Source organism: Pezoporus wallicus, unplaced genomic scaffold (assembly GCF_028554395.1).
Source record: "Pezoporus wallicus isolate ANWC-B61680 ecotype Strahan unplaced genomic scaffold, APGP_CSIRO_Pwel_v1 contig_2, whole genome shotgun sequence".
Taxonomy (NCBI): Eukaryota; Metazoa; Chordata; class Aves; order Psittaciformes; family Psittacidae; genus Pezoporus; species Pezoporus wallicus.
In genome coordinates, this window is record NW_026639478.1 from 876495 (window position 1) to 902995 (window position 26501).

At 43.8% G+C, this 26501-nt stretch overlaps 1 protein-coding gene and 1 long non-coding RNA gene across 2 annotated transcripts in view; one reads left to right on the forward strand and one right to left on the reverse strand.

The window, feature by feature from the left end:
* RIPOR2 (RHO family interacting cell polarization regulator 2) overlaps positions 1–22742 on the forward strand; it is a 64548-nt gene extending 41806 nt beyond the window's left edge. Inside the window, 15 exon segments of the mRNA XM_057414708.1 lie at positions 1962–2005; positions 3242–3367; positions 4036–4184; positions 5192–5321; positions 7332–8021; positions 10515–10699; positions 12486–12654; positions 14249–14384; positions 15321–15482; positions 16465–16623; positions 17635–17837; positions 19315–19398; positions 19638–19728; positions 21163–21197; positions 21199–22742. Coding sequence (XP_057270691.1) covers positions 1962–2005; positions 3242–3367; positions 4036–4184; positions 5192–5321; positions 7332–8021; positions 10515–10699; positions 12486–12654; positions 14249–14384; positions 15321–15482; positions 16465–16623; positions 17635–17837; positions 19315–19398; positions 19638–19728; positions 21163–21197; positions 21199–21489 — 2654 coding nt within the window. The 3' untranslated portion in view covers positions 21490–22742.
* On the reverse strand, positions 15029–20574 carry LOC130602131 (uncharacterized). Its single transcript, XR_008972827.1, has 3 exons — positions 20463–20574; positions 15248–15492; positions 15029–15116 (listed from the first exon to the last, which is right to left on the reverse strand). It is a non-coding gene; the product is annotated as an uncharacterized LOC130602131 (long non-coding RNA).
* Positions 22743–26501: the final 3759 nt, after the last annotated feature.

The following is a 26501-nucleotide window of genomic DNA, read 5'->3' on the forward strand; positions in this document are numbered from 1 at the left end:
TGGAGCCCAGCACCACAACCGCAGTCCATGTGCCCACATGTCCAGCATCCTGCACATGGGCAGGGCTGCACAGGCTGTGTGAGCTTCAGGTGGCCCTGCCACCTTACCACAGCCACGTAAGGACCCTATTCCCTAATTACTTGTGCTGACACCCCAGGAGCAATCACCCATTCCATTTACACTACAGGCATGGTGCTTGTATAGTAGCCATTGGCTTCTGCCATGTGTTTGGTCCCCAGAAGCCAGTCAGTTACCAAAATGTTGTTTCCTAGGAAAGTACTGTATTCCCTGTAATCAAATAAGCTCTTAGTCCCCTGTTCATCAGGCTGAAGAGACTTGACAAGCCTGGTTAGGCCAGCCACCACTCACAGACCTTGACTCCAGACAGCATCCATGTGGAATTTTAAGCTGTGCTTCCCCACCCTCCAACCCCATCCACTGAGCAAAGAAAGGACCTTTTATTTTCCTCAGATACTTCCAGTGATGTATCCCAGCAGAGATCAAATTCACTTATAAAAGTGTGCCTGGGGAGAAAGAAGCAGCAGTGAAGTGCTAGTAAGCTTGAATTATTTATAAACAGTAAATAAACTAGGAAGGAATTGGTAATATGAGTGCTGTGCAAGGGCCCCTCTGTAAGGGCTGCACAGTAAGACGACTGAAGAAAACTCTTTTCTGGTCAAAGAAATGGAAGAGGAGGATCAAGCAGGCCACAGGGACAGGCCACGACTGCATTCAGGGATGGGGACTAATTCAGCCCAGCAAATAAAGCCAATACTAGGGCTCACCATACTTGCTTTGATTTTAACACACCCATATAGGTTCAGTCATGGCATTTTAAGACAAACGCAGCCTGAAGACCCCAGCAATCTTGGTTTCATTCCTTTCTCTGCCACAGGCTTCGTATGTCTCCTCAAGATGGTTTCTTTGGGCATTGCTACACTACTAGAGGCATAGTTTTAGGCTTACCCAGGCAAAGCTGGTAAATTTCTATAGCAAAAGAGGTGCAGCTCAGCTACCTACTGAGGAGATCTGTGAGAAAGGGGAGGATCCCTCTGAATGAAAAACCACCAGTTCAATCCTATAGAAGAGAAGGTCGCAAGGCTAGGAGAGGGACAGTAGCTTCCCTGGGATTTCAGCATGGTTCCTCAGGAAACTTTCACTTCATATGCACAGCGCCAGTATAGAAATAGCATCACCATGTGCTGCCTTAAAGAAAAAATACTGAAAAGATCAAATAAACACTAGTGCTTTGCTGCACTACTCCCCCTCTGGGGAAAGATGGGTAAATCTCATTTTACAGATGTCAGTCACTTTTTGTGATGTATTTACTATTGAAAGATACTCAGCTAGTATGGGAATGATAATGTTAAGGAAATGCCAAGCAGAAGGAGCCTGTCTCATTTACTGTCTCTCTATTAAGATGTACTAAAAGGGAATCTGTGTTAAAATGTATAGCTCCATCTGATTAGTGCTAGGAAGCAAGCAGTGCATGGTATTCCACAGCTCACCTGCACCATGCGATAGTAAGGGTGTTAAGCCGAGCTTCTGAAGCCAGATGATGTCAGGAAGCTGTTTCTTCTTTTTGTATAATTATTACATAAAAGGAAACTTGGAGCTCTTCAGGATAAACCAGGTGGGAAGTGCAAGTCTTTCTTATGCAAGAAGCCCCAACCCAATTCATTATGTACTGGAAAAAAATAGAAAGAAAATTAAGATTGATGATCTTAAGGTCCTTTCCAACCCTAACTATTCTATGATTCTATAAGACTGGGGGGAAAGGAGGCAGAAATAAGAGGGGGGTTACAGACACCTCCCAGCAAGTGGCTGAATGGGCTGTAGGGTGCTGCCACCCTTTCCTGTCCAAGCACAGCAGCAGTGGCCTTGGGCACCCCACTGCAACCCGCTGCCGGACACCACCGGACCCAGGCCCTCCCATAGCCCCTCATGTCTTTCCTTCTCAGGTCTGGCTGGCTTCGCTCGGCTCTGCCCAGGAGATCAATACGAGGTATGTTTGCATTGGTTTATGGTTTATTTAATAGTAAAAGAATCAGAAGGCAGATTTCTGCTGCTTTTCACATCAAAATGAATAAGACCTTTTCACATCAGCACCCCAAGAAACAGCAATTATTTTTCCAGTATACGCTCTGAAAAACCTTATAGTTCTCCTTATGTCTGCCTTTGCCAAGGCATCTGTCGGAAGACCTGAAAATTATAGTCAGAGCACTGGATAATGTCTATTAGAAGGACTACAAGTTTTCTTTATGCTTTTTAACTTTTAAAAATTTTATTTGTGACAAACTTTTCTAATTCCCCTGGAAAATGCATATGTCACATCCCATGCATGTAGAGGAAACTGAACACATCCTTACTGGATGCTAAGACTTTACTTCATCATAAAGCAGAGCAGCAGAAAGAATAACCATTTCTTGAGACCCAGATATTACCTGCTATGAGTCTGTGTCAGGATCTCTGGTCAGTACAACATTCCAGTGGAGAATATTATCAGCAGGTTAATTAAGTAAAAGCCTCCAGCTCTATAGAGAACAGAGCTAACCCTGCAATAAATCACAGTGGCTTGGTAATGGATCTCCCCAACCTGTACTTCCCAGATGTCTTGATCATTGATTCATTTGTTCCCACTCTCATTCCCTGTGAGAAATCTCTCCTGATGCTTTCATGCCTGCAAGCGTGTGCTTCCCCTGTGGGGCCAATTAGTTGGTACAGCTCTCTCCCAGGCAACCCCGCAGCCCAAAATGGGCTTGCTGCTCTTATCACTTCAAATTGTCTTACTGCATTGTTATATGCATCACTGGGCAGCCAAAGTCTCACAGCTGGCGAGGCCTCTGATGGGGGATACCCATGAGCTCATCTACCCTCTCTTCTGCCTGGGAAGGCAGCAGATCCAGCAAGCTGTAGATGTCAGGAAATGTCATGGGGGCTTTCATCCTGCCCTCCTCGTTGCTGCTTTCCTGCAAATAGTGTTAAAACTCCTGCAGCTGGTTGTCATCTAGGTACACAAAGGTAAAAGCTGGGGCAAGAGGTACATTACCAAAAGTGTTTAGGAGAGCTGGGAGGCACAGATACTGCAGGATAGACCTTTTCCTTTTGGCTTGATGGGGAGCAGCACCAAGTCACTACCTCTTCCAACGTTTTACTGACCCTTTTCCCCAGTTCTGCTTCTGATTTTTGTGCATCACGAGAGCAGATTTCTCAAGAAAATACGAGGATTTCTCTTTTTCAGATTTTCATGCGTTACGGTCGCCAGCGATGGAAACTGAAAGGCAAAATAGAAGTGAATGGCAAGCAGAGCTGGGATGGAGAAGAAATGGTTTTTCTCCCTCTCATTGTTGGATTGATTTCCATTAAGGTACACATGCTGACTCCTTTGCCTGCAAGCAAGGAGTCATGAAGCTGCCTTCTCACGCACTATCAGCATCATTAAACTCTTCCGAAATGAGCTATCATTAGTATTTCCAACATACCTACTAGAGTGATGTACTATAGTATTGTCCATCCTAGATGCTGTGAGACTTACTAGTTTGGGAGTCTTGTGGAGAGGTTATCCTAACTCTCCCCATAGCCTCACATCACTCTCCAGGAACTCAGATCAGTTATATCAAAGCAAGGGAGCACTGGAAACCTGTTTACTAACAGCATTCAAGAAAACCCCCAACAAAAAAATATAAACCAAATATAAAAAATATATAAAAACCAAAAAATCCCAGTCCTGATGAGTTTGTTAATACTGCTCAGATAAGAAAGCAGCATCTGTTGATCTGGAGAAATACACAGGTCTTTCCACCACTGCTCCATCCACTGTGAGGGTGGTGAGTCACTGGCACAAGTTGCCCAGAGAAGCTGTGGCTGCCCCATCCCTGGCAGTGCTCAAGGCCAGGCTGGACGAGGCTTTGAGCAACCTGGTTTAGTGGAAGGTGTCCCTGCCTGTGGCAGGGGGGTTGGAACTGGATGAGCTTTAAAGATCCCTTTCAACCCAAACCACTCTGCAATTCTATGTCTTTTTCTGGTCTCTTACAGGTCACAGAAGTTAAAGGACTTGCTACTCATATCCTTGTGGGAAGTGTTACCTGTGAGACAAAAGACCTGTTTGCAGCTCGGCCTCAGGTGGTTGCAGTAGACATTAATGACCTTGGCACAATAAAGCTGAACCTTGAAATCACCTGGTAGTAAGTACAACTGGTTGGTTGGTTAAGCAACTGTAAAAATTCACTGCAGAAGAGAAAAGGTCCATCCATGTAGTCTCTTCTCTTTATTTTGCTTACTGCTGAGACAGATGGGAAAGGAATTGTAGCCCAAGTTTGGGAGACGAGAAATAGTTCATGGCGAGCCATAGATTCATTGTGTTACCTGTGGCAAAAGGGGTTTGTGCCTGGTTTCGGCTGTTAAATTAGATTTGGTAAGTACTGACATTGAAAGACATGTGAAACATATAGTGATGAGAGATCATAGAATTGTTTAAGTGTAAAATTCTTCCCTAAGCTCAAAAGAGGGACAGAACTGAGTGCTCATATGTGCATTCATTTTTTTAATATTAGTGTAAAGTTCAGTAGATTGTCCTGGATTTATGCCAGCCTAGCCAAGATCAGAAGTTGTCCATCTTTAAAAGCCAGCTTTTAAGGGCTTCATTCACCATGAGGATGGTAGGAAATCTCCTAGCATTGCCATATGTGTCTGCATTGGTCAGCACAGTGTTAGGATTCAAACCCAATTCTCACTGCATTTTAATGAAATAGGTAAATGAAGAAGCATTGATGTATTTAACTTTTACAGTCATGTATGCTGTTTCTTCTAACACAATAAACATGAAGTCAGCAATAACAGCTGCTGGTTTCCTTTATAATGCAACAGCTCTATTAATAGTAGAGCACCTTTCTCATTAGTATGTGTGACACTTGGCAACTCAAATCCAAGAATACTTTTCATGTGAGAAGAATAACTATGCTACATAAGTGATGTCTGAGAGTAGAACACTTACCAGAACAGAAAACCACACTTGGGAACCTGCTGTCTAATTAGCAACATTTTCTTTTAAACATTTCTGCTAAAAGAACTTGCTGCCTCTGGGTTTTGATGTGCTAACAAACCACCTTTTCAAACATCCTTTCTGTGGACCTGAGCTTCCTTCTCTCTCAACCTAACAGCCTTTTGTTTTTCTCTGCTTGTGTGTCCGTAGCCCCTTTGATGTTGAAGACTTGACCCCATCTGCAGGAAATGTGAGCAAGGCATCTGCTCTCCAGAGGAGAATGTCCATGTACAGCCAAGGCACTCCTGAAACACCAACCTTCAAGGACCACTCATTCTTTGTAAGCTCTGTTTAGCTTCATGTTTATGTAATGAGAAGCCCTAAAGCAGTTCAAGTACTGAAAATATTTCATTGCTTTACACATTGAAGCTTTTTTCCCCTGGTTGCAGCAGGTTACCCTTACAAATACTTATAATGAAAGTGCATTCCTAGCTGCTAATCCTAAAAGGTGGCCGTGGTCTTGGCATCTTTCAAACTATGTGGCAAATTATTGCATACCTATTCTTGCCTGACTGCTAGAAAACCTGAATCAGCTTTTTAAAACGTGTCTTCATTTTGTAACAGTAGTTAAACAACCATTACAGCACTAGTATTTCTAATGTATCCCATGCTAAAATTTGTTCCCGTACCTAAGATATTCATAGGGTGCTCCCACATTTTTGTGTGAGTCAAGTCCTGACTGCTTAATCAGGACTGCGTATAAACTGAATAGACCATCTGTACAGATATGAATTTTACAAGCGCTGAATCCCATGCCTGTAATCTAGTACACTGCTGTAAAGCATTCATTTAACTTGCCCTTCCTCACACCCTCTTTGCTTTAACTGTTGAAGAAATGGCTGCATCCCCTGCAAGACAGGCCAAAGTTGACAATCTTAGATGCTCTGCAAGACACTTTCTTTGACAAGCTTCGTCGCAGTCGTTCTTTTAGTGACCTGCCATCGCTCAGGCTAAGCCCAAAGCTAGAGCTATATGTGAGTCCTCGTTTATGTTTGGTGAAGGTTTTTGTCAGTCCCCATGTGGCATCTCCATTCCCCCGCATGCTTCATGCGTCGCTCTCTGTTGCAACTCACTCATTTTGCTGACTGATTAGAGGGGAGAACATGACTGTGAGCCCATGCTGCTCCCATTGAATCAAAATTCCTCTTGGTTTCTACAGGGATAATGATCAGAAGCCAAGTATCTGTGGGCAGAGAGCAGGGCAGGAATACAAGCTAATGGTATTCTCTAAAAATCTCCCGCTGCACTGATTGATGTTAAACATTTGCTTAGTAACATGACTTTCAGATGCTAAAAGCATACCCATATTGAGGAAAAGAAGAAATAAACCTTCAAGTATAATTATATTTAGGGGGAAAAAAAGACTGCTAATAGTGCTGGGAAAAAAAAAAAGTTTTTGGCACCTTTTAGCACCTTGCCAATGCGTGCATGTCTATGGTTCTTTCCAGCAAATCGTCAGCAAAATAGTAGTTGCCTTTCATCTGTGCTGTGCATTTCTGTGAGTTGGCCACAAAACAGAGCAAGATCTGTAGGTCAGATAGGCAGGTTGTGACTCCTATAGTGATTTTTCTCTATAGGTCTGTCAGAGACATGACATGCTGTGATCACTTTTGGGTCTGTATATGCTGGTTTTGTTTCCTGAATGATCAATACATCACCACAGAATTCTTTTTCATTTTGGCAGAAGCTCCTGTCGAATGAGACTTCTATATAACTCATGCTCAACAATTAGGAGAGATATCCACATGCAGAACAAAATTTCAACAGAAAAGCAATAGCACAGTAATGTCACCATTTAAATGCCATGGTACTAGAGAAACTTTTGGAGCAAACAGCACTAAATTTTGGGGATTGCTACTTTAGAAGTCAGAAAATAAATACAAGAGAAATCTATAATGGATAGGAAAATGCATACAGGGTGGCTTACGTACAACTCCATTAAAAAGAGACATGTTGCAGGAACTGGAGAAGCTCACTGGAAATGCTGTCTGAGGGAATCTGGTAAGACAAGCAGAGTTTGGGTCTCTGTTCTGGGACTTGCTTCCTAGAGCTCTCTGCTTACCGGAGAGATGCTGAGCCCAAGTGTCCCAGCAGTTTTCCTGCTGAAATCAGGAGCGGTGCCAGATGAAAGCAGAAGTTGGATCTGAAATGTCTTTCCCGTCTTTCGAGTCTCGAATGCTTCTTTATTCCTATTCCTTATGTTTTTATTTCCCAGGCACACACTGTATTTTTTCCCTCTTTCCAGTGCTGAATGAAAAACATTTTATCTCCTTCTCTATTACCTTTTCAGTCAAATTTGCCAGATGATGTCTTTGAGAATGGAACGGCGACCACTGAGAAACGGCCTCTTTCTTTCACTTTTGGTGACCTGCCTTATGAAGACCACGTGCCCCCTGCCAACTCAGCAGAGCCCTCTTCTGCTCATGTCAGCTCCAGCCCCGACATCACTGCGACCCCCACCCAGCACCAAGGTCTCAACTCCTCCAAGAGCTCAAGCCTGGACTGTAGCAGCAGTGACTCCCGCAGAGACTCTGTCACTGAGCCGAAGGACCTGCTGTCCCAGGGAGAGGGCGCAGTGATTGAGAACAAGAGCACCACAAAGGCAGCTCCTGAAGTTTGCCGAAAGACCTCTGATGCTGGGAGCGATCATGTCTTCCTAGAAACAAGTGTCCCAGTGTCTCTCCTGCAGGACACGGATGAAGGTTCAGAGCTCAAGCCTGTGGAGCTGGATACCTATGAGGGTAACATCACGAAGCAGCTGGTAAAAAGGCTTACATCAGCTGAGGCACCCATGATCCCAGAGAGGCTGCTGTGCGAGGGGTCAATTAGTGGGGAATCAGAAGGATACAAGTCTTATCTGGATGGAAGCATTGAAGAAGCCTTGCAAGGGCTTCTCTTAGCTCTTGAGCCACATAAAGAGCAGTATAAAGAGTTTCAGGACCTGGACCAGGAGGTGATGCATCTAGATGACATCCTAAAAGTGAGTACGTTTTCAGAAAATACTACCCTAAAGAAAATCTGAGTGGGTAGAATCTCCTCCCCTGCCTCGCAAACATCAAAGTAGGGCTTTTGGAGACCAGTAAAACTCCGCAGTAGCAGTAGATTTGCTCCTGCTTGGAGCATCCTTTCACAGTGTTCAATTTTTAAACTTCTGTGGTCAATGATGTGCTTACTGTAGCCTTGTATTCTCCAGCAATGGACCTTTTAACGTGGTCAAAACCTGGGGGAAAAAGAAAAAGGTGCAGTGGCAGAGGGGTAATTAAATCAAACCCTTCTCTCTCACTTTTGTGCCATACTGAAAATCAGATTATAGCCAACCTTCTGCCTTTTAAATCTATGGGTTGCATCCTCAGTGGGTGTACTACTGTGGAGCTGTGTAAAACTACATCAGCTGAGGATCGGGCCTTGCAGCCATAGAATCTGAACCTTCTAAATTACCAAAGGGATTCAGATGCATGAGTCCTGCTAAAGGTTGCCATCCCCACATCACCTAGGCTTCTTTCAAGCCTTTTCCTCTTTCCCCCCTCCATTTTCAAAATGAGAGACATCCTGTCATTACATCAGAATGGACAGAAAGTGTTGACAAAAAGAGAAGTGTTTTGCATGTGTGTTGTTAATACCTTTACTCCTGATCACTGTGGTAACAACTCTAGAGGCATTACTGTGCAAAGAGTATTATATGGTAAATAATCATTTCAAATGCTTCATATTCATATGCAAGTCTGTCTGCTAATCACTTAAGCCTCATCATTCAAAAACATGGCAGAGGAGGAAGGAGGGATGTGTTTATCCTTCAGAATCATCTTTACACAAAAGCTTTGTTAATATCCTTGTTCCCATTGGTGTTTGCAGCTGCATGGTACTTCCCCAAGTTAAGTGGTTTTTTAACAGCCTGTAGCCCCTGGGTTTTGCACTGTTTCCCAAGGAGGTTCAAGCAGGCAAAGCTACCATTACTGTTACTTTTTAACTTTCTGGCGGCTCTGCAACTTGTACAAAGAGTTCAACTATTCAAACAGCAGAGGGACAATGGAGAGTGCTTATTTACACTCCTTTTATCAGAAGTTACAAAGGATGGGATGGGGGGGAGAGGACACATGTACGCAGACAGGATTCCTGCACTCTTGAGATGAATTGCCTCTTCCAGATCTGCTTATGTCTGGGTGTCACCTATTGATCAGCTTGCATTGCCAGCAGCCATGCTGGACTCCCCATGCAAAAATGCTGAGCTGGAATCCAGCTGTGGCTGAAGAAATCGCTCTTGGCCATATTAGATGGGCAAAGAAAAGAAGCCCACATGTTGCTGTTTGCTTTTGCCTGAAGAAGTCCTGAAAGAAATGGTAGCTAAAACAGTCAGTGCTGGCAGAGGAATCAGAATACAGCACCCACCTGTGTCATGGAGGTGATGGGAAGTGTGTTTGACCAGCTCCTGGCTGTAGAGTCAAGTGCTAACATACAACTGCTATAAAATTAATACTGTGTGCAAATGAACTGGAAACAGAACCCCCCTCAGCTCTAGAGCAGCTGGTGCTGAGTCAGCAGCAGCTCAGAGGCCAATGGATTTCTTTCCACAAGCTGAGACAGTCCTGGCTCCTGCCTAGAAGATGTGCCTCGGGTAACAGCACTGGTGGCTCCTGGCTGTTTCTGATCTAATAACCACATGGTGCTAAAGGTGTTGAAGTCACTGCACAAACCAATGGAGGTGATCCTTCAAGCTACATCTGCTCCTGCAAGGTGACCCTGGAATCAACTCTGTAGGCATGTCTGGATGCGTCATCATGTGGGACCAGAGTGTCTGATACTTCCTACAGCAACAGCACAGTTTCTGTCACGTTTCTTCCCTGCTCTCTACCACTGATAACTTCCCAGTTACAATACTGGCTTTCTCTGTCAACTCTGATGCCTGATTTGGCTTTTCCTTGATAAGCCATGTGGCTTTGAAGGCCACAATAGTCCTCTCATCCCATGACTAAATCTGCAGATATGGGACTATGTTTACTCCTGATTAAGGTCTGTTGGAGTTACATCTGGAATAAATCCCACAGTGCCATCGGACATCTAGAAATTGGCTTCTGTAGCTGGAGAACAGTAATTACAGAATATGCCCTCCCCTTTCAACTTCCGCCGTGTTAATTGCTGTCTCTCCTCTCGGAGAACACTGAAAGCTGAGTCACTTGGGTTCAAGCTGTACTCCTCATTTCTATAAAATACATCAAATTTTGCCCTTAAGGGTTTTGCTCTGGGGAGGAAAGTGGGTAGGATGGGGAGGGGAGGAGGAATGGAAGGGGTTTTCCAGTTCTCAGGCTTTGATTGTATGTGCTATGAATATGAAGGTTTGAAATGAAACACCCAATAAAATGAAGTTTAAAAAATAAAATGAAGAATTTGAAAGTTTTAAGCTTTATTCTTTTTTTTTTCTTTTCTTTCAGTAGTAGCTAATATCTGGGGTTTTCATTGGTTCGTTCTGCCTTTGCAGTGCAAGCCAGCAGTAAGCCGAAGCAGGTCCTCCAGTTTAAGTCTAACAGTTGAAAGTGCTTTAGAGAGCTTTGATTTCCTGAACACCTCTGACTTTGATGATGAGGATGGTGGTGGTGTGGAGGTTTGTAATGGTGGAGGAGGTGCAGACTCAGTATTTTCAGATACTGAGATTGAGAAGAATAGGTAAGTTTGTAGTAACTGCCAGCTGTGCTTACGCCAAACTGATACCCTAGCTCTTTGTCGCTAACAGGGGATCCCGGTGCACACATTATTCAAGGAAGACTTGAGTAATCCTTGATGAGTTCATAGGGTCAGAGGGTTCCCCGTGGCTGCTGCATACAAAATCTTTAGCTTCCAGGATCATTTTTTTTCCCTGTTGAAATATATGCAATCTGTCCTCCAAAGGAGAAGGTTAAATTAAATTAAGCTGACATCAATACTGGCAGAGCCTCTTCCTTGACATAGGTTTGGACCTGGCTTTCCTTGGATGCAATTACTAATTCCTCTGTGGTTTTTCCCCCCTCCCTTTGTCTTTTCTCTCTAGCCGAATGAGTCTTTGCAGTGGATTAAGCTTGTCAGTAACAATAACACAGGGCCAGATTTAAGCAGCATGGTGTAGGTTTCCTTTGGAATGTAAGAGTGATGACTGGTACTCTGTTCATGGCCCTGCGTGTTACCTGCCCTTCTTTCATCACTTTTGGTCTTTCTGAGAAGAAAAAAACAAAAAGAAATAGCTGTGGTGTTTGTGCCGTGGTCTGTCATTGTTGTGTGACCTTAAGATGCTGTGTTTCAGTCATTAGATCCTAAAAGCATGTTTGCATCCTTGCAGCTGACACAATGCCCAGCAGGCATATAAGCAGTGCTAGAGCTGGAAAAAAAGAAAAGAACATGGCTCCCTGGCACCCCTTGCTTCCCAGCCAGGGAGCAATGCTTCTTGCAGCTTATTGTGGCCTGTTTAAAAGGATTTTGAGTGCAAACAAGCAGCCACCGTGCAGTTCCCACCACCACACTGAGTATCTTTTTCTCCAGAATATGACTTGGTGGGAAGACAAACTTGGAAAATGGCGTTGCTGAAATGGCACTGAGCTCATTCAGCCTGTGTTGATTTAAGGATCCGGCTTTAACCAGGCGCTTTAGCATGAATTGAAATTAGGCAGCAAAAATGTAAGTCAGTTACAAGCTAACTCGGAAAGCAACTCGAATCCCTTAAGCGAAAGTAGAAGTTACATTTTCTTTTTTTCCCCTCTGGCTCATCCCCAGACAGTGTAGATTCCTGCTTCCATTTTTAGATGTGTAAGTGTGTGACTCAGTGTAAAGACTGCAAGTGCTGAAACTTCTGAACTTGCAGCCAAATACACTTGCCATCTGGAGGCTGACCTCAGGCTTTGTGTTTAAACACATTCGTACAAGACAATGTTGGATATAAGGATTTAAAACACAGTGAGGCCAGCTTTACGCTCTTACAGAAACAATTAGCAAAGCAAGCTGTACAAATTCTGCCTGAAACAGCCTATGAAAACATCATGTCTCTGACTCCAGCAGTGGATTTCCTTTCCTTCTGCAACGAGCACTAGGTTTGGTAGCAGGAGGACAAGGGAAGCACAGAGCTGTTCTTAGCAGCTCGGTGCTCGGGATGGCACGAACGGTGCTTAATCCACCTTGACTGGGGAGGCGATTCACCGACAGCTGAGAGGAAGCTGTCACCACCAAGCGACAGTGCCTGCAGGTTAAAAAGGGTTGCTGTTCAGGGCATTGCATCGCTCAGGGAAAACCAGTCAGGGCCCAGAGAGCCGTCCCCTCGGTGGGTACGGCCCTCCGGCTCCCGGCCAGGCGGCGCTGCCCCTTCGCGGTATGATGTGGCTGCTTCCAGCATTGCTGCTTGCTTCTCCCCTGAGTGAGCGTGTCTGTGTGTGTGTGCCACGGCCGTGGCTGGCCCTGCACTGACCCTTCCTCCCTTCGTCCTCCCCAGTTACAGGACGGAGCACCCGGAAGCCAGAGGACACCTGAGCGAAGCTCTCACCGAGGACACTGGCGTGGGCACCAGCGTGGCCGGCAGCCCCCTGCCGCTGACCACGGGGAACGACAGCCTGGATGTCACCATAGTTAAGCACCTGCAGTACTGCACGCAGCTCATCCAGGTACCGGCACAGCTCCTCTGGGGAAATGTGGGGTTTTCCTGCAGGCACCGGTGTGTGCCTGTAACGTGGGGTACGAGCAGGGTCTGTGCTGCTCCTGGGAGGCAGTGTGAGCACAGCGACAGCAGCTGTGTGGGGTAGGGCAGTGACACCCTTCACCCTCAACCAGCTGGAGTGGGTCTTTTTACAGGGGCATGTAGTGATAGGACAAGAGGAATAGATTTAAACTGAGAGAGGGGAAACTGGGATTAGATATTGGGAAGAAATTCTCCACTATGACGGTGGTGAGGCACTGGCACAGGGTGCCCAGAGAAGCTGTGGCTGCCCCATCCTTGGCAGTGTTCAAGGCCAGGCTGGACAGGGCTTGGAGCAACCTGGTCTAGCAGAAGGTGTCCCTGCTCATGGCAGGGGAGTGAGAACTAGATGATCTTTAAGGACCCTTCCAACCCAAATCATTCTATGCTTCTATGATTTCCATCCTGGCAGGGCAGGCCCTGCTCTGGGTTACAAATGTCCACTGGCTTCACCAGGAGGTCCTAATGAAATAGGCCGCTGGTTACAGCAGCCCATGTCTTCAGTGGTAAACCAGAAGCTTGTGGCCCCACTGAGACAAGGCCTCCATGTTCAAGAGCAGAAATGAATTTGTGCAAGTGAGGTGGACTGTCTGCAACAGATGCAGTGAAGGCAGCACATGACAACCCCCTGACACATGGCAGACATCAAAATTGTCTGTTCATGCTCACAGCTAACTAGCACAACGTTTTAGAGCCGTTCTTTTTTTCGGAACCTGAGCACAGGAAATGTGATTTTAAACCTCCAGCAAGCAAGGGCTTCAGGGTTTCCCTGGGAATCAAAACATACAGCAACTTCCCCTTTGTGATTATTTGGCTCTTCCATCGTAGATATAATTAGCTTTATTTTCCCAGAGGCCCACTGAAGCAATAGAGAGCAAGCCAAATTCCATTACCTTTAGTACTGAGCTGGACACTGCTGACTCACAAGTATGAGAAAAAGGGAGGGTTTTGGTTTAAATACAAGAGTACACAGTACATATGCAGCTAGGGGAGGTGAGCTCAAGCTATTGTCCACACATGGAGCAGATTGGACATGAACAATATTTATGTGGACTGCTGAACAATGACGTGAAGATGTCAGCAGCAGGGAGAAAGCACCAAATTCATAAAGGCAGTAGTTCATCAGAGCTGAAATGGAGTGGAGAAAGAGCAACCATTGGTGTGCCCCCAGGCAGGTAAGTCCGCAGCATATATTATGTGAAAGTCAGATTAATATTCTGTTCTGGCTTTAAGGCTTATGATGATAGATTCCTTTAGCTTTGCAGAGTGCGTAAATCAGAAATTACATATGCAAATGGCTGCCTGGATAATCAAGTGTCTGGGTCTGGATGTAGGTGTTATATGAGATATAAGCAAGAATGCATATCAGCCACGACCATACAATATCCCAGAGAAAAATAACTGTCAAAGTTAAGGAGACGCCATGGTTCCAGGGCAGTGAACTTGCTATTGCACTTCAGTTGCCAGTTGTTTTTTCTTCTGAGGTTGACTCCTTCTCCTCTCTCCCCATTTGTCTCCACCAGCAAATTGTGTTCTCCAGTAAAACACCTTTTGTGGCAAGAGACCTCCTGGATAAGCTGTCCAGGCAGATCCTCGTGATGGAGAATATCGCGGAGATCAGCAGTGAGAACCTGGGAAACATCACATCCCTTACTGATGGTAAGAGACAATTTAGGGGGTGTCCTTCTAAAAATGGTTTGTTTGGGCATGCATGCCTGCTGAAATGAGCGCTGTGCAGAGCTCACCATCACTGGAGGAGATGTCACCGTAATAAGGGCCAACTCATGACTTACCAGCAGATGTAGCAGTCGCCACAGCAGGTCAGGGACCTTATACCGTCTTCAGCTCTGGTATCCAAAACCAAGCAACTGAGAAGAGAAAGGACTTCTTATCCTGCTTGTGTAGAATACGGACAGAGGTCCACCACCACTGTGATAGAGTGGGGATGCTGCCACCTCTGAAGAGCCAAATTCTTCCTCCACCTCTCTTTCCTCTTTCCCAAGGGAAGACAGGATCTGCCTTATAACTATGAGAGGCATAATACGACTTCTTGAACATTTTATCAATTTTATTTTGCCATCTTTATGGAGAATTATTTAGTTATTTTTTCCTGTTGATGCATCTATTTTAATACCTTGGAGGTATTTGACAAGCACATAGTTACCCTTGTGAGCATTCTGCCATGTTACATAAATACAACATGGTGTATTTACTTTGTTTATCAGAAAATTGAGGCAAGGTTGAGTGACTTACCCAAGGCCACAAAGCAGCGCTAGGAAGGGACCAGTCTTGTGCAGAACATTTGTGGTATTTCCTAGTGTTTTGTGGTATTTAAAAGGAAGAGACGTGAATGCCCAGAGCTGGATCAGGAGCAAATTTTCTCACATCCTGCTATGGGAAACAGAAAAAGTATGGCACAAACTTGGGATGAGCACATAATCACACTCTGTAGAGGTAATGGCACAAGGCGACACACTAAACAGTAACTGTCTATCAGTAGGTGAGGTTTCTTTTGCTCTTACCATCTTTTCTCTTCTGGAAGTTGATGCTTCTAGCATTGCTTTGTTTCATTGTTCATATTGCCTTCTCCTCCAGCAATTCCAGAGTTCCACAAGAAGCTATCATTGCTGGCTTTCTGGATGAAGTGTACTGGCCCTTCAGGAGTGTATCACACATCTGCAGACAAGATGATGAAGCAGCTGGATACCAATTTTGCCACCACTGTGAATGAGGAGTGTCCAGGACTTGCAGAAACAGGTACCAACTACTGCAGAAAAAAAAAAGTGTCAGTTATCAAAATGGAGAACAGTTGTGTACTTTGACCTTCATTTGACCTTCATTGCTTTGTTTTCCAAACCCTTTGAGGTCTGTTTCGTCACAGCTTCAAGATTGTATTTTAAGTCTAATGCTACAACTCTTAAAACAGTTTTGGCCCCAGATAGTGAGATCAGAATAGGGGAAAAAGGTGAGGTCAGCAGAAAAGAAAATAGAGTGATGTTTATGATCTACTGATGTTTATGAGCTAACTGGAAAGTAAGTTTATTCCAAAGTACAAGCTGAAGTACAAATCCTCACACGTAATTTTATGTGTCTGTATAACGTCCATGCCCCATTACAGTGCACTGGGGATGAAATTCATACACATTCGAGTGAGTTTATCTGAAAACTAGATGTCTGTGGGACAGAACAGGGAAGCGGGGTGACTTGCTCAGGAGTGAGCAACTGCACTGCAGAAGCCTACCCAGAGTACTGTTTTCCTTCCTCCTCCATGCTACAGTTCTCACAGACAGTGCCTCAGACTAGTTTTCTTCATGCCACATGCTCACGCAGGAACATAAAAACAAGCAAAGCCAAAAGCCAAATCCTGTCTCTGTGAGCATCTCAGTGAAGTACAGTGGCATCGCAGAGTCGTAATTGACAGTGCATGTGGATACGTGTTTAGTGATTCAGGATATCATTCGGGTAGAAAGAATACTGTATTGATGGGATAGAAATCTGCATTAGCCATCAGTAAACTGGCAGAGGTTCGTCCTTACAAAGATATCCTCTGGTGATAAGAGCTAGGCAGGAAGAAGGTCTGTCTAGCTTGTAACCTAGCCACAGCTGTGGTTAGAAACATTGGGAAGTATCTGGCTTTGCAAATATGGTTCTTTCTTTCTGGCTTTAAAGTAGACTGCAGCATTTTGCCAGCAGCTGTTTTCCCTCACTGATATCTCCCTATGTCCATGACTGCCTGCAGTCTTCAGGATCCTGGTGTCTCAGATCCTGGATCGGACGGAGCCTGTCCTCTACTCCAGCATGTCCTCTGAGATCATTACCGTCTTCCAGTATTACAACTATTTTGCCAGCCACAGTGTTAATGACCTTGGAAGCTATTTGCTGCAGCTCGCAAAAGAAGGTAGGATATATAAATTCTGGTGGCTAACAGGGGAGTCCATTGGTGTCTGAGTTCAGCTCAAAACAGTTCAGCCCAGAAGCTAATTTTACAAAAGAAGGGGGCAAAAGAGTCAAGGAAGTGCCTTGGATAGTAGGTCCAAATGCACCTGAACCCACTGAAAGAAAGGAGCTGATGGAGATGCTTCCTCAGTTATTTCCATTTCCATATTCAAATGGGAAAAACTATGTTGAAAGTTAGTTTTTAGGAAATGACTGATGGTGGTGGGCTGGGAGGTTTTCTGTGCCTGCCTGGATGACTGGATGACATTCCAGTTTTTCACTATCCTTAATGAAGACACCTGAGTGATTCTCAGGAGCCAAGGTATCACAGCAGTTCAGTGTTTGACAGGCTCTGCCATTGAGAGCTAAAGAGAAGCAGATGCTTCACAGAGCATCTAGAGTGTTCTACACTGCATTCCCTGGTGTGCCAAGTTTTCTTCTCTGAGAGGGAACTGGAGGAACCTTGCCTAGTTTTTCGTTATTATTTGGGCTTACTGGGGAGTTTTACTCAAAAACCTGGAAGTAAAAAGGTATTTCAGCCCTCCTCTGGAACAATTAGACATGGCTCTGGGTGATGGACATCAATCTGCCTAGGAAAAGCTCTCATAAAGATGCTCAGGAAGTCACTACCCTGACAAGGATGTGGGTTTCACTTGTTACGGAGAGGATTTGCATCTTCAAGCAGAAAGTGAAGATTGACAGGTAGGCCCTTAGCTCAGAGTAGGCGTTAAATGCTGCAGTGTCCCACCTAGCCCATCTATTCATCTCCTTTGGAAAAACAGGTGGGAAACCAGCACAATTTACAGCCCAAACAATTCCTTCCCCCTGCAGACACTGCAATACTGCAGTTACTCAGAGGGGGATTTTTTCGTGTACTTTGTCTGCATAGTATAAATTGAGGATTGCTGGCAGGGAAATCTGGGATATTGAAAGGATAAAATAAATAACAAGGACCTTTCTCCTGCACTTGTAGCCTCTGTGGTTCAGGTGCTGCAGTCAGTGAAAGATGGAAAACTGCAGCAAAACGTGGCCAAAATAAACTCCAATAACCTTCCACCACAGCAAGAAGTTTTGAGAGCTTTGGCTTTACTTCTCAATGAAAATAAAAATGAAGTCAGTGAGACTGTGGCATCACTTCTGACAGCTACTGCAGAAAACAGGCACTTCAGGGAGAAGGTAAGTGGCAGAAAATCACCTGTCACATAAGAGACCTGTATCGTCGTGACGTTTTTTCTGCCTATGTGTCTCAAATGTCTACACATATAAAGTAATTGCTCCAAGCTTGATTTAAACTTACCCAGGGGGATTTCCCATCTAATTTTTCTGCAAATATGCAGGTCTGTTTTCGTCATTACACCAGTCTGCTTCTACCTGTCATTACACTAAACAGGTACTAACCAAAACTGAGGTACTTAGTGACTGCTGTGCTCTCCAGGTATCTTCCACACTTCAGCATTTCTGCTGGCCTGTCTCAGACTTGGCTTCAGCCCAAGGCTTCAAGGCAATAGTCCTCAGCATCACCAACATGCAAAGAATTAGGTCTGGGATTTCTGTATTTTTTTTTCCAAAAGAGGCATCTATGGGACCTCCCACCATTTCTGGGAGGGATGGACTACCTTGGGCAGACACAGCTCAGCTTTGAGATCTGTCACAGATATGGCAGCAAGAAGGGCCAGATTAAACCCAAAAATGAAAGAGAAGGAAGAAGAAGAAGAAGAAGATATCAGGCTTTGGCTTCTACCCCTTCATGGCAGACCTTTCCCAGCTATCCTTGTTCCCTGTCAGGATAGAGTGAAATAAGAGGCAATTGGAAGAGGATAAGTGGTGGAAAGAAGGCAGAGAGAGGAGAAAAAGGAGCTCACTCTTTGCTGCTCTTCTTTGTAGATCCAATCCCCTCTTTGCTTGCCCTCCCACTTCATCTTCCAGTTTTGCATCCTCTTGGTATCTCATTCCATCCAACCCCAGCACCATGGAGGCAGCATCTCAGGTGAAATAGAACTTCCTCCTGGAACAGGCATGTGTAGGTGATACCTAGTTCACTGTCTGCAGGAAGAACCACAAGGTGCCTTGTGTGAGGGCATTATGTAGCCTTATGCTGCAGTTGAATTCATTGTGCAGCCAACTGCTGCTGAGATTTGCTGCTCACACTGGTTTGTTTGCTCAGCAGTAGCTACTGATTTCTAGGGCCACACAGTAAAGTGGTCTAGCAGCTCATGCTAACCTTATAATAGATACCTGCAGTCCCCCTAGGGTCCATCCCAGACTGTTCATTACTACCTCTGCATTAGAGAGACCATCTCAAGGGTCAGGTCTTGAGCTATTTAGACTCCAAGGCCCATTTAAAGCTCTTCGGCAATTTATATGGAAAGGCTCTCAAGCATGCCAGACTGTGCTTCTTGCTTTCACATGAACTGTTCCTCACCAAAAGCTGGCCTGAGATTACTAAGCAATAACTAGTGGCCTGGCCTGCAGGCAATTCCCTATCTGCTGTAGGGAATTATCCCACCATATTACCTGTAGCAGGGGCTGTGCTTCTCCATCCCATGTGCTCACTTCAGCAATCCCTCTCCCTTTAGCAGGGCAGCAATGCCTCCACACTCCTTCTGCTCCGTAGAGACACAGACATTTTCATCATTACTCTATCTTTTTTCAGGCCTTGATTTATTACTGTGAAGCACTAACCCAGCCCAACCTCCAGCTGCAGAAAGCAGCTTGCTTGGCTTTAAGGTTCCTGAAGGTAAGAGACAATGAATTCATTGTGGTTCTTGGCTTTACTTTAAAGAAAGGATATCTGAGAGGTACAAACAGCAAAATAGGAATTGCAACAGCAGCAGCAATAGTGGTTTTGTTTTGCATTGCTGCACTGCTTCCTTTTACAGATACTGTACTGTTTGGGAACGGTTTAGAAGCTTCATAGCAAAAACAGCCGGGCTCTGTGATGATGACAAAGTTTATCTTATCTTTTGCACTTCCCAGGCTACCGAGAGTATTAAAATGCTGGTCACACTCTGTCAGTCTGACAATGAAGAGATCAGAAAAGTGGCGTCCGAAACCCTGCTTGCCCTTGGTGAGTTGCCTGGTTTAGAGCAGTATTAATTTTCTTTTTTGACAAAGCAGTATGTAAGATACCTAAGTTATGCAAGCATAAGACTCTAAATTGAAACAAAGCTTTACCTAGAAACTTGAACAGGCTAAAAAATATATATTCTTAAATATCATTAATTTTGAAAACCATGAAAATGAGCCAGAAAGAGCAATTGAATTGTGTGAGCCTGGAGGATGAAGCAGAAAATTAAAAACAGCAAAGGAGAAATTGACAAACAGAAATAATTCATAATTAATTCGAAAACCAAGCAGCATTGAGGATGCAGGATGAGCAGACTGCCTGCTGCATCTCATAAAACCCCTCTTGGAGATCCCCTCCTATCAATCACCCTTGTAGTGCCACAGTCACACGCCCAAATGCCATCAGCACTGCCAAGTGTTCATTTATATGCTTATTTGGGCAGACCCTAGCCTGCAAGTCCTTTACACCATAACTCAGGCACCTTGCATTGACCCTCATTTGTCCTTGAGACAAGAGATACCCTGTTCATTAATCTGTAATCTAGCTGCATAGCAGTGTGTGACTGTAAGCAAGGCCGCACAGTTTCAGGGCATCCGTACTCAAACCAGTAGTTTCAGGGCAGTAGAGAAAAGTTGTATTTTAATGGCCTTTATATCAGGCAAGAATTTCTACTCCATGTGCGTGCCCATCTGTGATTTTAGTTATGCAAGCCCTTCAAATATACTTTCATTCACCAGTTCAGCAGGAATTCACTCTGCTGTTGGACGTGTCAGTGCTCACTTTATAAAACAACTAGCGCAGGGACACTTCTGAAATCTCTGGGAGATCTGTAGACAAAACAGAGAGAGCATTTTGGTTCCTAATGGCCAGCTCAGCACACTAGGCTCAATTCTATCTTGAGGTACACAGAGATGACAGTGCCTAAGAGAAAACAAATGTGAGAGACACAAATAGTTAAATTTAGCAAATAGACTGCTTCTTGGTTTTCAGTGGTAAAAGTGAAGAAGTGGCTAGACTCACTTATTTAAAGTGTTAGGAAGTGAGAATTGGGTAAGCTTTATACTGTCCAAAGTAGAAGTAGATAAACATCATCTCCCTCAAGTATATCACAGCTGCAACTGAGATCTTGACAAGTACTACAGGTCATTTAGTAAGCCAAGGGTACAGATACTGTCATCTAATCATACAAGTCACATCTGCGTCTGCTTTGCTGTAGATAAAACCAGGAAATTACATGTGAAAATAAAATAATTTGAATATTCAGAGCATGCTTAACTTTTCCATTTAATTTCTGAAGTTGACTTCAGCAAGAGGAATTTTAAGGGGAAGAAGTTAGTGTCTGAACAGTACTTCCTAACAGCAGAGAATCCAGTATTTTAAATGTTGTAGGGCAAGGACATAATACATTATTATGCGTTAACATTTTGCATCCAGGTGAAGATGGGAGACTGGCCTATGAACAGCTGGACAAATTTCCCCGGGAATTTGTTAGAGTTGGAAGCCGCCGTGGAACTGAAACTGCCACAGCTTTTTAGGTGGAAAAGCACCTGCCTACACGTGACAGGCATTAATAGGATGAGGCTGCACTTCAGTGTGGGGAGCAGAAGGAAGACTTTGAAGAATTCTAGGAGAAAGCCCTCAAATGTAGCAATTTACAGACCTCTTAAGGAAAGGCAACATTTAAAATCCAGCTTAAGGGTTCCTATTGGCTCCTCTTTGCAGCTCATGATGGAACAGCTGGATGCTGAGGAACTATCCTGACTGATCAGTAATGTATGATGTAATCGCAGTTATTCAGCCTCAACAAACTTGAGTTTTTAGGATTTGGCATCTTCATCTGTTTTACTGAGTATTGCATTTACTTCCTTGAAGTTGTCGTGAAAGCTTGAGATGTGCGATACTGTACCTAAGAAGGACAAGTCGGAGGCTACCTGAACAGGACAGCAAAGCAGCCTTCTCTTGGTGTTCCCACCAACACTCCAGCAGCAAGGAACACCACTTGGCCTTCTCATTAATGGAAGACAGAGCAAGTTTCTTCAAGATTTGCCTCCAGAAACAGCATGATGTAAACCCTGGGAGGTGTCACTTTGGTGACTCATTCTAAATGCCTTCACTGGTCTTTTATTTCCTTTCTCTTGCCCTCCAGCTACAAGCTGTTATTAATGCAGATTTGTGAGGGGGATCAATCACGTAGGTTTCTGAAAACTAAATGAAAAGGTAAAGTGCATTTATTTATTCCAGGAAGGACTGAATACAGCTAATTGAGTCCCCAAAGCCATTTGCTCCTGTAAATTGCAGGCAGGCTTGGATTTCATACACTCTAATTAGTGGATCGTAGCTTTTTATAGTCATTTCAATACAAAGAACTAGAACAAGTGGACCTAGAAGGCAGTAATAAACAGAGGGTGAAGTGAACGCATTCCCCCCCTCCCCACTGCAAGGATGAAAGACAGTAAGTACTTCAAACTGTTGATTGTGAGCGTTAAGTTAACAGAGGAGGTGAATAGAATTTAACAGAAGAGTGTTCCTGTACTGTGTTCATTATGCATGAAATGCTATTTAGATGTCAGTTGAAGTATCCAAATTTGCATAGGCTACATAGAAAAGATTGCAAACAGTTCACATCAAAAGGAAGCCTTGTGCGCCAAACACTTGGCAGGCCAGGGCCCTTTTGTTTAGGTTTTTGTTTTTACTGTGAATGTTACAACAGTGTACATATCTGTATATTTATAAATATATATTCTTCCTTGAATTAAAAAAGTACATTTTGTACAGTTCAAAATGCTTGTTTACTGAGGAAGATAGACTCTTTTTGCAGCAGGTAAAATAGCCATGTTACAGTTTTTATACCACACTTCTCCCATCAGCTGAATTCTTCCAAGGTGTCCTTTTGTACTGACTTCTGATTCTTTTTTTTTAATTATTTTTTTTCTTTTAGTTTTGTGGCATTTGTACTCACCATATTTCCTATCACATTTAAGTTATAATAAAGATTATTTTTTAATTACTAAGCACATCAGTCCATATGTATAGTCCCTCTTTCTATCAGCACCCCCTCTCCTGTGAGGCTCATACAACCGTCAAACATCCTGAAAGTCAGGTCCCAGGTAGCTCTTACATTCACTACTTGCAGCTGGATTTGGGGAGAGCTGTTAGGTCAAAACTTTAGGACAATCTCAGTTTAGCTAAATTATATGAAGTCACCTGCTGATTTCTTACAGCATAGAAATGATTTGTGTTCCATACCAGATCAACTTTAAGACTTAGAACATTAAAGTCTTACAGAAACATCAGAACAAGTGAAACAGCATAGAAATAACTTGTGTTGTGTACCAGATCAACTTTAAGACTTAGAAGAACGTTAAAGTCTTACAGAAACATCAGAACAAGTAAACTACATGTAGCAAGGACTGCTGCCTGAGGGCAGAGGACTGCAACTTCTGCAGGGGTGAAAAGGCACAGCACTAGCTTGTGTCTTAATATGCACAACACCTGCGTTTCCTTCTTTTTGCTGGACAAGATGGGGGTATGTGGCAAATTGTTTTAGTAACTGAAACAAACACACAAGCCACAAAAGTAGAAAAAGTAGAGAAGAGATGAAAGTACAGTGAAAACAGCTGCTCTTAGTTGTACCTCTGTGAGGTGAGCCAAAGCACTTCTTCAAAAAGCCAGTTTTAAACTAAAATGCCATTTTGGAAGACAAGGGGAGGACTGTGCCCTCTCAGCGTTCCTTCTCTGGTTGCTTCAATGCATATGTGCAGGCTCTTGCTGATGTTCTGGGGTGAAAGCAAGAGGTATACAGTATTTAAAAGAAGATGAGAATGTTCTTATATTCTTATTTCTGCCAAAATCTCCTACTTGTAATATATAGTCAGTCAAAGGTTTGCTGTCACAGCACAGAAGATTGTTTTGTTAACACAAAAGCCACAATGCCATCGGTTGTAGGTGCTACGTCCTGAACTGTCACTTCAGAAGGAGCAGAGTTCACTTTCAAGGAAGCACTAGCACCCTACACTTCTAGCTAGTCCTAGTTTAAGTCTGGAGCAAAACAGCTTTGTGTATCCTTCAAGATAATCAAGAAAGGCTTCACACAGACTAGTGGAAAATATGCTGAAGAGGCTCCAGGGCTGTTACCAGACTTTCGCTGGCTACTTCTTCCTTCTGTGAAGACAGACTTTTCTCATACAGAAGACACTCCTTTTCCTCTTGCAGACATTCAGCCCCATGGCGCAGACCTAGGGAATGCAGAACTGCCTATGGAGCAGAGCCAAAGCTGCAGAGAACACAAGGCTGCTCATACCTACAGGTACCATGCCAAGTGGAATGTATAGCTACTTTTATCTCACTGTAGTTTAAATCCACCTTTTGCGAAGTCCATTAACCTAAAGCTGATCTGCTACAATATTATAACCATTAAAAACCACGTACACAGCTCATATGAACCAGGCAGGAGCAAATCCTCCTGTCAATAAAGTCAGTGAGGAAATTCACAGGAATTTAAGTGGGAGTGGTTAGACCAAATACAGTTCCTGTTGTGCTGAGACTGACAAGCTTGAACCTGGGACACAGACACAGAGAGGCTAAATTTCACTTTGTGTTAACACGGTGTTAGAAAGCTAACAAAGAATCATGCTTTAACATGATTCATGACAACATATAAAATCACACTCTCAATTTAAGTCCAACACCAAACAACATCCCCATGACCCCCAGGGTCACTTTGAAAAAGTGAACAAACTTTGGAAGTTCCAAAACCAGAAGGCAAATAAAAAGGAACAAGCACTATATTTGTTTCACAAATTACATGCTTTTATGCTGACAGTGCTGCCCTTTACTACCACACTAATGCAAAACCTCTCCTTTGTAGAACAGGAAAACACAGACCTGTAGAGCTGAATATAGCAGGAAGGATGCTTACTAATGAGCAAAGAATGAACCAGCAGGCAGTAATTGTAAGTTACACCTTCCACTACATAAGGTTGTTTAAAACCCCCTCCTTGGCACCGTTCAAGGCCAGATTGGAGAGGACTTGGAGCAACCTGGTTTAGTGGAAGGTGTCCCTGCCCATGGCAGGGGGCTTAGAACTGGATGATCTTTAAGGTCCCTTCCAACCCAAACCATTCTATAACTCTATGACAAATGCTCTTTCTCAGGGCTGCAGCAGGTTGACTAGAACAAATTTAAAGGTCTGGGCTGCCCCAAAAAAATACTTCAGGAAGAAGTTCCTGTACTGAAGTAACCCGGTAACAGCACAGACTGAGGAGACAGGTTGCTAATTGGGAAAAGCACACTGGAAAAAGGGGTTTGACTGGTGCTTTTGTGGGTGGCTTATTTGCACTTCATGCTTTTCATAGCTATGGTGGTTTTCACTACCCCTGTGATGCTGTTATTGTCTCTCTGTATTCTGCCTGGTAGATATAAACCCGTAGTACCTCTATATTACTCTAGCTACAGCCTCAGTATAAGTTGGGCTGCCCAGAGCTTCATGCTACTATTAAGACTCTTGCCCCCAGTACACCTTCAGAAAAAGCATCCACTATAGCTTTATCCTATACTGCAGTCTGTTATATCCAGGTTATTAACTTTAAACATTCAAAATCAGGAGTCAATACAACTGCCAGACTACATATCTTAAGTATGGACTCCTGCTTTGCAATGGAATTATCCCAATAATAGGATGCATAGCACCCTCTCCAAATGGCTGCAGTGTCCCTGAGGGTATGACAGAGGTATGGTCATACCCAAGGGTTTAACCTTGAACACAGCCAATCACATTCCATTTCAGGTATCAGATTTACAGAGCAGCAGCAAACTAAAGTTTCTCAGAACACCATTAGCACTTGCTGAACTACTTTGTGTTGTCACAAGACTGGAAAGAGGAATTAACAATACACAGTGAACATTTTCTGCTGAAGAAAATCGTAACAATGCAATCCGGTCTCAAGAACAACAGAGCATGGGAAACACACAGCCTTGGCAGATTTGCAAACCACCTGCTCAGAATCTCAAAACCAGTTCTGAAAATGAAACAACCTCAGACAGCCCTCAAGGAAGAGTATATGAATATGCATCCTGCTTCCTTGCAAAAAACTGACGACCAAAGTTACTACTTACACAACACACGACAACACTGTGGGCCCTCACGTAAGCAACACAATGCCAACCACCAGTTTCAGTTGTTCAGTCAAGTAGTTACTACCATCCAATTCACTTCTCCGTGCATCGTCTTAAGTACAATGGATGTTTACACCAGAATTGTTATTTTTTTGCTAAACCAATTAAAAAGCTTCTCCTCTCACAAACATCCACCTCAGTTTGCTTGTCCCTGAACAGCAGCTCCCCCTTCAAACAGCTGACACCTGCAAATGGCCCATCTCTCCACACTTCAGCCTTACATCTCTAAAATTGTCCTGTTGGGGCACGCTTTTTATGGGAGAAGTGCTGGGATGCAGTAGGAGCATCCCACTTCTCAGCAGCCATAGGATACTTCAGGGAAAAACAAGACTGTGGCCATAGTCCCTGCACTGAAAAGGAGTCAGCATGCTGGTCAAGCTGGTGCACAAAACCATTTATGACTTCTCAGAAAGAATCACATTATGCAGTTAGGTTCCAGAAATGGTAATTTTATTCTGCTCAACAGAATGGTCTCTGTAATTTAGCTAGATATGAAATGTCTTTGTCTTCAGTGATGCTGATTTTCAGCTGTTATATAGCTATGTTTCAGTGGTAAATGAATTTCCCTACATAATTAAACAAAGATAAAAGGTCAGATG